We start from the raw sequence: 13,180 nt of genomic DNA, 5'->3' as shown, positions 1-13,180 counted from the left end.
GTAAGACCCATCTGCTCACTTGCTGCAGTGAATGTCGACCATCGTGTGGATTTCCACCTCCAGGTGCAAGGAAACATGAGCATCATCTGCATACTGCAGCTCAACTACTGAGGTTTAGGCAACCTTGATTATGGTCTGCAGTTGCAAATAGGCTGAGAAGCTTCCCATTAGTTCTGAAGATCTGTCACTCCCATGTGAAGTTTGTTGGGGGGTGAGGTGCAACATATCCCCCAGGAACAAGTCATGTCATTTGTAAACCCAGAACTAGACTCCTGAAATGGTCTGTACCAAGTCATGGGAATAGATTACAAGATTCAAGGACAGGTTCAAAACCTCAATGCAATTCCAGGGAATGTCTGGCCTCATGACTGCTCAAAGTGGAGAAGAAGGATTTGGGATGGTATTGAAAGCTTTGAGTCTATGCACCAGAAGCATTCAGTAAGTGGTGGAGGGAGTGTACCACTTCACAAACTACTCACTTGCTCACCCCATCAACCACCTTCAGCTCTGTCTGTGGAAGTGATCGCAGTTCCCACATTAGCCTCATTTAGCCTCCTGATTGTCGATCCTGAAGGAGTGACTAAGAAAAAGGACATTGCTCTGAACATACAGTGACATATAGCTTCATGGATTAGGCTCGTTTAGACTGAAACCAGACTGAATAATACAGTGGTCTTTTCATAGATGTATCGTGTAAATTCAGTGAGTTGTGCAATCTGCGGTAACATATCAGGATGAAAAACGTGTTGTGCCTTGACTAAAATTTACTAATACTTAAACAGTTGTTTGCTTTGTTTGTTGCAGTCATTATCATAACTGTGACTTTTACATGAAAATATGAATTAGATCCAATAGATTAGCCTAGCTGAGTTGCATATGACCCTAATTTGCTCATGTGGAAATTACAAATATTGTTTATTTGATGAGGTAGGTTTTGGATCTTAATGTAATCCATATGTATGTTATACTTTGTGTCTCTGAATTGCATTTATACATGCTGCAGATTAGATTTTTAGCCAAACAAGTTGTTCTGCATTCCTTTTCTCTACCTTTTCTTCCTGTATTCCTACATCAAATAAATAGTCTACAAATTTGGTGGGAATCATAGAATATAATCTAGAAGGGAGGTGGGATGATACCTTAAGCATTGTTAAATGATTTCAACTCAGAAACCTAATTGAAATTTTATTAACAAGCATTAATAAGGTCTCCACAACATAGATTGAAATAAAGAGTTGGAAACATCAGCAAGAACCATTTCAAAACTGTGAAGGCGGCAATTGTAAACAGATTTTTAAAAACTTCTACTTAACCAATCCAACTGCAGGAAAGTGTTGGTAAAAATTAGCCTTTCAATTGCTTTAATGGCATGGTTTGAAAATATAGTACAAAATCTGTGGATCTCTCATGATGGACAGTTTGATGGACTGCATGAGTAATGCTGTAAGTACAGTCACCTGTAGGCTTTGGAGCTCATAGACAAATGCAGCTGCAAGTACCACTGTGTGCCATATTAATTTATAATGGAAAATTCAACAACAACTGCAACTTGTATTTATAGGGTCACCTTGAATAAGGTCTCCAAAACAGAGAGACAGTGAGGGAAAAAAATTGATGCAAGCTTTCCCCATGATTGACAGAACACTTAGTCAAAGAGAAGATGTTTAATGGAAGGTCTAAAGAACCATGGGAGATTGGGAGATGTCTTTAGGCCAATCTGTCAGAGCAGCCAAAGATATTGTCAGCAATGATAGGGTAAATAATTTTCATGTACAAGGCCAAAGTTGGCAAAATAGAGAGGTCACAAACAGCAGTGGGAGAGGGTTATGAAGTGAGATAAACAAAAAGATTTAAAATTTGAATTGTTGGGCAACTGAAAGTATAATTCAACCAAAATGAGAGTGATGGGTGAGTAGGATATCATGCAAGATGGGCATCAGCAATAGCTTTTGATGATCTCAAGTTTACTGAGTTGGAGAAATGCATGCTGGCCAGGAGAGCAGTGGGAGTAACCAAGTCCAGCAATGCAAATGCATGAAGACTTTTAACAGCTGGTAGTCAACAAAGTCACCATACAGAGGTATGAAAGAATGGTGAATTCAAGGGGTTACATATACTCAAGTAATCTCTGATGGCAGAAGGTTAACATTACTCCACCTGTATGGATGCTGCCTGACCTGTTTTTATTTCAAATTTTCATCATTTGCAGTTTTTGCTCTTTTACCCCATTGTTGCTGACAATGTCTTTGGTTAAGATATCTTTATTAGTCACATGTACACACAATGAAATGCATCTTTTGTGTAGAGTGTTCTGGGGGCAGCCTGCAAGTGTCGCCACGCTTCTGGTGCCAACATAGCATGCCCACAACTTCCTAACCCGTACGTCTTTGGAATGTGGGAGGAAACCGGAGCACCCGGAGGAAACCCACGCAGACACGGGGAGAACATACAAACTCCTTACAGACAGCGGCTGGAATTGAATCTGGGTCGCTGGTGCTGTAATAGCGTTACGCTAACCGCTACACTACCTTGCCTGCCCTATCTTGGCCTAAGGCCCATGCATCCTCATTTCCCTCTGCTTTGGACTTTACATAAAACCCATTCTTGAATGCTTCAGCTATTAATCCTCTAGTTTGCATCAAATGTTGCTTTGTTACAGATCTACAAGTTCTTAAGACAATGAAAAGTTATTATAGCTGTACTGTGATTCAAGTGTAAAATGTATACACTTGCTGATTTACCATGCTTGATTTTTTTTAAGTTATTGGTGATATTTTAGGTGTTTTAGAAATATCTTTGTCCATTTATGTGGCTCTCAGCAAGTATTATTTAATATGTTAGTTAATAACCATATGTGTCTAATTGGAACAAATCCAAAATGCTGCAGTTAAAGGAAATTTGAAATATAAATGGAAAATACTAAGAACATTCAGCAGGCTTGGCTGCCTTTGTCGAGAGAGAAGGCAGGCCAATGCTTTGCATCAATGATTTTTCATTAGGAATTGAGAAACTAGATGTGGTGAGTTCATTTCACTTAAACAAAGAATAAAAACTGAGTATTGGGCGTCACTTTTAGGTGTGTGATTTAAAACTTGTTTTATTTCCTTCCCATCAGGAAAAGACAAAAGCCAGTGAACCTGTTAAGGTGGAAGGTTCTAAACCAATGAGCTCAACTAGTAAGGTAAGTTCAGCTATGTTGTAAGTATTACATAGTGAATCACAAAGTTGGAGCTGTGACTAGTAACGATTTATAACGGTTAGTAAAACTTTGATAATCCCATTGTCCGGAAATCCTGATGGTTCAGCACTTAGCTCACCAGAGTCCCTTTCCTGGCATTAACATCTCAGATTACCTGTCCTGAGCTCAGCACATAGACGCAATCATGAAAAAGGTGTGCCACTGCCTCTACTTTCTCAGAAGCTTAAGGGGATTTGGCATGTCACCAAATACTCTAATAAACTTCTACAGCTGCACTGTAGAAAGTATCCTGACTGGTTGCATCATGGTCTGGTATGGCAGTTCCAGTGCACAGGAACGCAAGATGCTGCAGAGAGCAGTGGACACAGCCTTGCCCATCACAGGCACAGCCCTCCCCACCATCGAAAGCATCTAAAGGAGGTGCTGCCTCAAGAAGGCAGCATCTATCATCAAGAATCCCTGCCACCCGGGTCATGCCCTCTTCTCGCTGCTACCATCAGATAGGAGGTAGAGAAGCCTGAAGTCCCACACCCAGGTTCAGGGACAGCTAATTTCCCACAGCCATCAGTTCTTGAACTGACCTGCACAACCCTAACCCTACCTCAGCAACGGAACACTATGGACCTTCTCTTGTACTGTCATGGACTTGTCTCTTTTTTTTTGCAGTACTGTCTTATTTTGCAGTCTTCTTTATCTCTTCACTGTCTTCTACAATCGATATTCTGTATGTTGTTTGAACTTGCGTGCCTGTGACACTACTGCAAGCAAGTTCTTCATTGTACCTGTACCTCACCATACTTGTGTACATGATAATAAACTCAACTTGACTTCCCACACACCCTTTAAACTCACTGGGCCCTCTTTCTCCCACTCGGTTTAAACACACTGGGCCCCCTTTTCCATGCTCACTCTAACTTCACTGGGGCCTGATCCCACACTCCCTTTAAACTCACTGGGGTGTTGTTGCCACATCCCTTTAAACTACACATATTCTCTTTAAACTCCCCAGGTCCAATACTACTGCGTAACACCGTTTTTAAAAAAAAGTGAATTAAAAGTGTGTTGATCTGCTAATTGGAAAAATATTCAATAGTCCAGAAAATCTGTCAATCTGACATCACCAAAGTCTCAAGGATGCCAGATTATCGGAGTTTTACTGTGTTTGCTTAAATGACTGATCTGTTAAGAGGATAGAAAAGGACTTTGGTTTTAAAATGTCAAGACAGAAATTGAGAGAATTTTGTGACTTTACCTTTCTCTTTCTGTTCAATGCTTTAAGTTACTGCTAAACTCCCTTTCCCATAGCAGTTGTGTGTGTGATATAATGAGATGCAGTTGCAAGCAGATGAAATTAAGGTGATTAACTCCCTTTGAAAGGAGCTGTATTACTGGTTTGTGTTTTGTGGTAGCAACAACTTTCAGATTTCTGTGCTTGGGATTTGACACGGACAACCCGAAGTTGTCGTCTGATTAAAGTGATATTGGTTTATTATTGTCACTTGTACTGAGGTACAGTGAAAAACTTGTCTTGCATACCAATCGTACAGGTCAATTCATTACACAGTGCAGTTACATTGAGTTAGTACAAAGTGGATTGAGGTAGTACAGGTAAAAACAATAACAGTACAGAGTAAAGCATCACAGCTACAGAGAAGGTGCAGTGCAATAAGGTGCAAGGTCACAACAAGGTAGATCATGAGGTCATAGTCCATCTCATCCTATAAGGGAACCATTCAATAGTTCTCCTCCAAAAGATGAATCAAATGAAACCAATTGAATTGACAGTAATTTAAAGCATAGATGAACTATTCTAACTGTAAAATAATCTGAAAATCATATCACTGTGTTTCGTGGGATCTCAATGAGTGTTCAGTGGAGGCCTGCTATAATTACTCCTCAGCAAATTTCCTTGTCCAAGAAAACCAAAATTCTGAAACACATAAGAATGTTTTAAAATCTAATATATTTTGAAAGGAATATTTATATTGCTCCCTTAATCTTGTGGGTCATTTCCAATCTTTGGTCCTCAATGAAATGTCTAAAAGATGAATTGAAAATCGTGCTTTTTCCTTCCTGGTTTAGTGTTTGTGAGAATTCTTCAATGTGACTGTCTGCTCAGCCAGATACATGATATCATGGCTGTTAGATGGCACATATTCTATGAGCTGATGCTTGGCAGCAACTGTCTGAACAAAGAAAGACCGCATCACAGAGAGTAGTTTTGCTGTAAAATAGTGCAGTAGATTACCTTGCCTGTTATAGAACTTACCTGGCTTTTGTTCCCATTGATTTCATTGTGCACCATTCAGCAAAGATTACCGCAGTCACTGATTGATTCCTGCAATAATTCCACATAAACCAAGCAGCACCAAGGAGATGTGTTGAATCTTGGTTGTCGTATCACTGATTGTATCATCAGTGAAATGGCATTTGTGACCGACGTTCAAATATTTCAGTGGATACGTTTTCAGTCAGAAAATTCGCACCATTCCCAAGGCACTGTGTGCAGTAAAACAAGCCTTTCCTTGGACTGAGGAAGGTGGTTGGGTTGTAGGTCAGGGGGACTCCTGGTGAAAAGATGCCCTGAGATGGAGGCAGGGAGAGCTGGAGCTTCTAACCCCTCGACAAAGAAAGCTGGGAGTGTGGGGAGGCAGTGGTTGGAATCTTCAGGTTTGGTTTGGGACCTCAGATATGGAGGTGCTGAGGTTGTGTTGATGATCTGTCGTGGGCATTGTTGAAGGACATAATTGGGTCTCAGCCCTGTGGTGAGGAGCTCCAAAGGAGACCTGCTGTAGTGGTGGGATAGGGGTTGTGAGAAAGAGATAAGTAGGAAACTTTAAAGGGAACCAACGTATAGGAGGATCCATATGCTATCCGGTTGTTCAACCAAGGAGAAACTGAAGTGGCCGTAGACCAGGCTGAACTTGTGGAGTCTAAGGGTGCAATCACATTTCTGTTGGGGATGGTATATGCTAATGGTGCTGGTCAGAGATTGCACAGTGTCCACTCCAGTTCAAAAATGGCAGTTCGAATTCTAAGGGCATCACAATATACTGACCACCATTTTATGGACAATTTTCATTTCAATATATTTCAGTATTGTTCTGAATCAATCTTTTGCTTTATTGTTTGGCTTTTGTTTATTTAGTACTCTGTAACTGAAATAAAATGTATTAATTAGTATTTAATAGTAATATCTTTTTTACCTTTGAGACAATTCTAGAAAGATATAGTTGAATTCTAATTACACTTGTAATTTGGTCACATACGTTAAAGGTTTGTGAATTTTCAACTACATGCTGGTGGTAGCTGTAAAGGCATTATTCAACAATGGCCAAAGCTATTTGATAAGTTTTCATTACAAAGATTGCTCCATTTTGTTGTGAAAATTTCTGGAGCAACAGTGTCCGAATATGAGCAGTGAACTCACTCCTATCATTGCTGTGGCACACAAGAATTAGTCTCAGTATTTATTTTCTTTTGGTCCTTCATGGAGGATTGGAGCAAACATTTTCTTCAGACATGATGTTCACCAGTACAGCGGATTCTGAGCCTACTCGTGTACAGAAGTAACTTTAATTTCTGCAGTTATGGGCCACTAATAAAAGTTTATATATGAGCACAAGCTAAAGGTTATAATTTGCCACGGTAGCGTAGCGGTTAGCGCGAAGCTATTACAGTGCCAGCAATCGGGGTTCGATTCCCGTCGCTGTCTGTAAGGAGTTTGTACGTTCTCCTGCATCTGCGTGGGTTTCCTCCGGGTGCTCCAGTTTCCTCCCACATTGCAAAAGATGTACGGGTAGGTTAATTTGGGTTTAAAATGGGCGGCGTGGACTCTTTGGGCCAGAAGGGCCTGTTACCACACTGTAAGTAAAAGGTAAATTTTTAAAAAAGCACTATGGTTAGATATGACATACTAATTAATGAAATAATGGACGTTTGCTGAGAGACATCGGAGAATTGAGTCTATTAATTCTTTGGTCATTAGTGGTTTTATCTAATCTACATTAGCCTGTGCACTCTGCATATAGTGAGGATATTTAAAAGTCCATAGTTCCTGAAGTCTTTTCCAGCTAGCAGTCTAAATTAAAGTAAAAAGAATTCCACAGATGGAACTAGGATGGTACAAATCTAATTGTTCTTCCTTGCACAGATGTAATTCCTTCAACATTACTATCAGTGCTGGGGTCGTCATTTAATAGGTAAAGAAAATTATTTGTGCTTGAAAAGTGTTAATAGTTCTTGCATGATTACACACAAAGAGAGCAGTCTGTACTAACTCCACCCATCTTGCTTTATCAGAATCTATTTGCTGCATACAGTGGCTGGAGAGCTTATATTGTGTCCAATAAGCTAGTGTATAAGCAGATTTTGTTTTGTATACCTTGAAAAGCTTCACTAAAAATTGGCAGCAGAAGAATTTCTGGAACTCTGCACAAATCAGATCAGTGGTTGATTGTGTGGCTGTAAAATCACAAGGCAGTGGTTCAGATCGCACCCATTTGGTCTTCACAAACAGCTGGCCGTCTTCTTTAGTGTTCCTGACTAATGAAATATGTCCATGTGTGCACACTCACTCAAAGGGTGTGGCTTAATTTCTCTTAAACACATCACTGTGGAGAAAATGCAAATAAAGCCATATTTCAATCTGTCTTATTTTTCTAATCTCTATTTCTATTGGAAATATTGCTGCATTAGCTATTGAAGGAATTTAGTTCATTTGTTATATATAACTTTCCTCTGATTCTGCAAATTGCCAAAGGAACAAATACCGTGAAGGACTGCTAGATTCCCCATGGGTATCCATAATTAGTGGCCATCATTTTCTCTTGTGTACATCTATTTGCATTTTCTGCTCTACAATATAAAGTACTGACACGTGTTGCTATCTCTTCTGAGATTCATCATTTTTTCAGCAAGGAACCAAAGCTGCGCCTCTCGACATTAACCGTGTTAAAAGCTACACTTCCAATGCCACTGAAAAATATATTAAAGCTGGGAATCTGAGTTGTCTTGGGAATTAACTAAACGGTTAGCAAAACCAGTACAGTAATAAAACTGTTAACCTGTATTTACTATTAACTATTATATTAAGAAATCGCTTAATTATAAGAAATGAAAATTACTCCCCAAATTGCTATTTAAAAGTAAGATGAGGTGAATAGGGTTTCAATACCTTCTATATGACATAAATATGTAAAGAGGCTGATTAGTTCAAATCTAATTTACTGTAGGCCCATTATTGGATGGGATATAATCCACGTCAGGGCATTTAGTCAGAAATAGCATTCTGTTGTTTACAGTTTTACAGATGACTACAGGAAAATTAGTTGTTAATACTTTTTAAATTGCTACTCCAAATCTGCTAGGTTTTCAGTCCATTGGCTCAGGAAGATTGTCAATTGCTTTGGCTGAAGAGTCTGAAAGGCTGACCTTGAGCTTCAGCATCCCATCATAAGAAACTGCAAACGTATAGAATTTTATTACTCTTTAATTGATGAAAAACTTAATTTTGACAAACTTGATTAGCTGGATTCCTCAAGAAGTCTCTGAAGCAAGGAAGGTGATTGAAGGTTTTGTGCTCAGGGAAGGGCGTAGTTGGGCTGACTTCTGGTTCGTTATATCACTGTTTACACCATTTGTGGAGGTGATCTTGTGAAACTATGTTGGTCAGTATGATCACTAATAATTTGTTATTTTTGTACCTATCAGTTTAAATCTCTGTAAGCATAATGGAAATTGCTCTTTTCTTCTTAATCTATGTTAAGAGACATCCCCCTCCCCAACTCTCCTTCATCTCCTTTCCAGTTCTGAGTACAGGTCTTCGACCTGAGACGTTAGCTCTGTTTCTCTTCCCACAGAAGCAGCCTGACCTGCTGAGTATTTCCAGCATTTTCTGTTTTTTATTTTTGCTCTATTGTTTGCTGCTTCTGCATATCTATCACATTTAGCAAACTTATTTTCTGGTCTGATCATGTTCAAAGTCTAAGAACTTATGATAAAAGTCTTACCACTTCCAGAAACTCAGTGAAAAGGGTATCCATCTCATCTTGCACAGTGTTGTGTTAATCAGATGTACACAGGGTGAAAAATTGCACTTGGTGTATGGGAAATGAATTGCTCTCCTATTTATTCCTTTCCAGCAAAGCACAGGATAAATATCTGGCTACATCCCAAAAGACAACGACTACCAGGGGCACTCTTCTTAGAGGTGCAGAGGAAAATTGGTGCTTTTTTATTCATCTTTGCTTATTTTTGTGAAAGATTTTTATGTCTTCTACAACAGTTGAATAATAGTCCAAACTTTTAAGATCTCTTGCTTTTTTTAAGCTTGATCATAAGCTGTATACAATTCTCACAAGCTCGTGGATGTGAACTGCAAAATCCAACTAGCAAAGAGTTTGCGTGGGTATGGGTGGAGCAAGAGGAGATGATGTTGTGCTGAACATCAGCAATGTTGCAGGATGTGCTCTGTCAGAAAGCTCTGCACTCACTTGTTGGGTCGGGGTGTGGCACTTCCTGAGTCTGAAAGTGAAGAGCACCAGCTACACTCCCAAGCATATGGAAGATAGGGATTGGAAAACAAGTAATTTCTTTGAGAGAGAAAGGAGTTGTTTTACTGTACAAAGTTTCTCCATCATCCTTCAGGGTATGTGGTTAATTGTTTTGAAAAGAAGCCATTTAAATCAGGCTTAAAGGTAGGAAGAATTCTTGTATACCCTCTTACTCATTTTCAATTTCAAGGTCTTCACCTTACATGTTTTGTACATTAAGTAGTTGGTGAATTGTCAGTCCTAGATGTGAACCTATGCAGTCATCTCAGGACTGCTGTTCTTGTCAATAATCTTAGCACAAAAGATCTGCCCAACTGCAAATCAGAAAATCTTGTTTGGTATTCCCACTAGAATCTTCATTAGGTTAGATAACAGGAGGGATTACACCCATATTATTATAGGTCATTGTCATAGTGAATCAGATGTGGTATGTGTGGAAGCTGACTTTCTATTGTCCAGACATGTTCATAAAATACTTCATTCAAAATATGAGCAGCTTCTAAGTAGTAATGTGCTTATATGCATTACTGCTGGGATGAGATGATAAAATCACTGCAGGAAATTTTGTGTGATGTTCAGTAAGATTGTTTGCGGATAAGAGAAAAATTTAGTTTTGGTCTAGCTATTTCCTGAGCACAGTTAAATTGATTATTGTTGCTTAGTAAGTAATCATTTCTTGCAAGTATCAGTACAAGATGTATGAATGTAAAAAATCTGGAAAAAAAGGGTCTAGAAGATGCAGAAAATGTTCCAAGGGAAGATTTATATTCTGCTGTCAAATTACCAATTTGCATCAAGAGCTGGTAAGTGTGATTACTTACTGAGCTCAGTCCATGAAGTATCCTTGTTCAGGAAAAGTCTAGACAAAGCAAATAATTCATTCTGACCATTTTGAGAATGATGGCATAACATAGAACTGTTGACTATGTTGTTTTGCAAAGTTTCAGAAGCTTGCTTTCAGTTCTTCTTTCAGCACCTGGCTCATTGTATCTTGCTCCACCTTTAACGACCCAGCCCAGCTCTGCATTCTCTTCTGGAACCCATGCTGAATCTCCCAGCCGTCCCTTTCATCTGACTCACCTAATAACGTCACAGATCCACCCTCAATCCTTTCCTAACCACTGATTTCACTTTAGCTGTAGCCTTGTTTCAGTTGTTTGATTATTATGATCTTGTGACTGAACACAAGTCCCAGCCTTGTCAGCAAGCTTCCGAGAGATCCCACTATAGCAAGATTGAATCAGATCACTCTCCTATTTGCCAGTCTTGACTGATTTATGGTCTACCTAATCTGAAGGTGTAATTGTGCTGAATATTTTGTGCTTGGTTTGACCAGGCAACCTGTGCATGCAGTCAGCTATCCCAACCACAAATGCTCACCTGATTACTTGCATGCTCAACTGAAGGGATGGTTGTCCATCTTGCTTACCTGCCTACCAGTCCAGATTGTAACCCACTTGTTCACCCAGCCTCCAATTTTAATTACTTGCCATACTGTCTAGTCTTAAGTCCTTCTTAGTCCATATGCTTACTTGCTTTCTCACTCCAAGTATTTCAGAGATCAGCAGTCTCAGTGAAAGATAAAAGACCATTTAGAACAATATGAGGAGAATATGAGAGGAAAGCAAAACTCAGAAGAGGAAAATAAGATAAATTGAAAGTAAAAGGTCATGCAGTGAAACAGGATGAGGACCATGACAAGCAAAAATAACAAATAAAAGTTATCATCTGAAGCATGCAGTAAGATTAATAACCTGAATGCCACAGATAAAATTATCAGCGCACTTGTGTCCAGAATTTGCTGAATAACATAACCGATGCACTCCCTTATTTGTGTGTAAACCAGCCAGCAGCTTGGCTTGTGAATCACCACAAGTAGGCTGCCAGTAAGTACTGCCAATAAGTACTGCCCTTCTGTGACCTTGTGAAAACATCTACCTCAGTCTTTATCTTCCTGAGATTTTCATGGTTACTGTATTTGCACATTAATTACTCAGTAAATCACAGCAGAACATTAATTCAAGTAATTAATAATATAAGTGTACTCTACTGATGTGAGAATCATCAATCAACATCCCTTGTCTGTAAAATGAATGGTTAAATTTGGGGTTTATGGCAGTTTTAAAGATGCCAAATAATACTTAAAGTTTTCTTACTTTTTTCTTTTGTTTCTTTTTTCCTCATTCTTAATCCAGCTTTTCTCTCTCGTGCTTTATTTCTCTTTTTGTACCTGATCTGACATTTGTTTTACCTCCACTTCTCAGTCCCTCTTCTGATTATTCCTCAGTCCTTTGATCTCATTGGTCAAGGAGATACACAGCTGGTTCTGACTTGCTGAGCTGCTAACAGTCATTACTGTGCTGTTATCCGTCTGCAAGTTCAGTAACTTTTGAATAAAAATGTATTTTGAGTGGAAGGGTATTGAACTGGCTCCTAACTTCCAGAACATGTTATGCCGTAGCAAATTCTGAACTTTCGTGTTTTTGAGGTGCAAGTAGATAAGATTACTGCAGTGCCATCTATTTTTGGGGAAAGTGGAAATGATGAAGTAGGGCAAGAAATTGTGATTAGTTATTCCCAAGATTGACAAATGGATGTGAAAGAAAGAGGATTAATCAGCTCATGTTAGAGACACGAGAGACTGGAGATGCTGGAATCTGGAACAACACACAAAAAGCTGGAGGAACTCAGCAGGTCAGGCAGCATCTATGGAGGGAAATGGACAGTCGATGTTTTGGGTCAAGACCCTTTATCGGGGCTGGAAAGAAAGAAAATAGGGGAGATAGCCAGTATGAAGAGGTGGGGGGGACGGGGTGGAGCAAGAGCTGGCGGGTGATAGGTGGATCCAGGTGAGGGGGGTGATGGGCAGGTGAGGGAAGGGGGAGAGTGGGAATGATGTCAGAAGCTGGGAGGTGATAGGTGGAAGTGACAAAGGGCATCCTTGGTATATTAACAGCATACACCTTAGGATCTGTTTTACACCTTCTACTTCCAATAGGAGCAAGCAACCTCCTTTAAGTTTAGCCGGTATTTTGACCTGTGGCATTCAATCAGATCCCATGGATGGTCTCAGCCAAACACAAACGCCAAATGTCCTCTGACTTGCACAATCATTCATTCAAATTTATATAAATGCTTTTTTCAGCTTTTTAGAACTAACTCTTTATTTTTCTCCATTCCAGTCAGCAGAAAAGCCAGGGTCGGCAGCAGCACACAAATCGGCAGACTCATGCAAGGTAAGAGCATTCAGCACTGATTGCAATGCATAATTAACATTGCTGCAGCAGCCTGATACAAAAATATCTTGGTGACTGAGCCTCCACAGCCCACTTAGGTAAAGAATTCAAAAATTTGCCATTCTCTGGGTGAAACGATTCCTTCGCATCTCTGTTCTGAATGGCTGATCCGTTATTTTGAGACCATGGCC

General features: G+C 39.6%; 1 protein-coding gene across 11 annotated transcripts in view; it reads left to right on the top strand.

The window, feature by feature from the left end:
- cast (calpastatin) overlaps positions 1-13,180 on the top strand; it is a 136,977-nt gene that overhangs the window by 47,594 nt on the left and 76,203 nt on the right. For all 11 annotated transcript variants that reach the window (XM_052019816.1, XM_052019815.1, XM_052019806.1 and 8 more), the window contains exons 3-4: positions 3,116-3,181; positions 12,936-12,989. In XM_052019816.1, the coding sequence (XP_051875776.1) occupies positions 3,116-3,181; positions 12,936-12,989 (120 nt within the window). The remainder of the gene's footprint in view (positions 1-3,115; positions 3,182-12,935; positions 12,990-13,180) is intronic.

Source organism: Pristis pectinata, chromosome 7 (genome assembly GCF_009764475.1).
Source record: "Pristis pectinata isolate sPriPec2 chromosome 7, sPriPec2.1.pri, whole genome shotgun sequence".
NCBI lineage: Eukaryota > Metazoa > Chordata > Chondrichthyes > Rhinopristiformes > Pristidae > Pristis > Pristis pectinata.
This window is presented reverse-complemented; position numbering and strand designations above follow the sequence as displayed.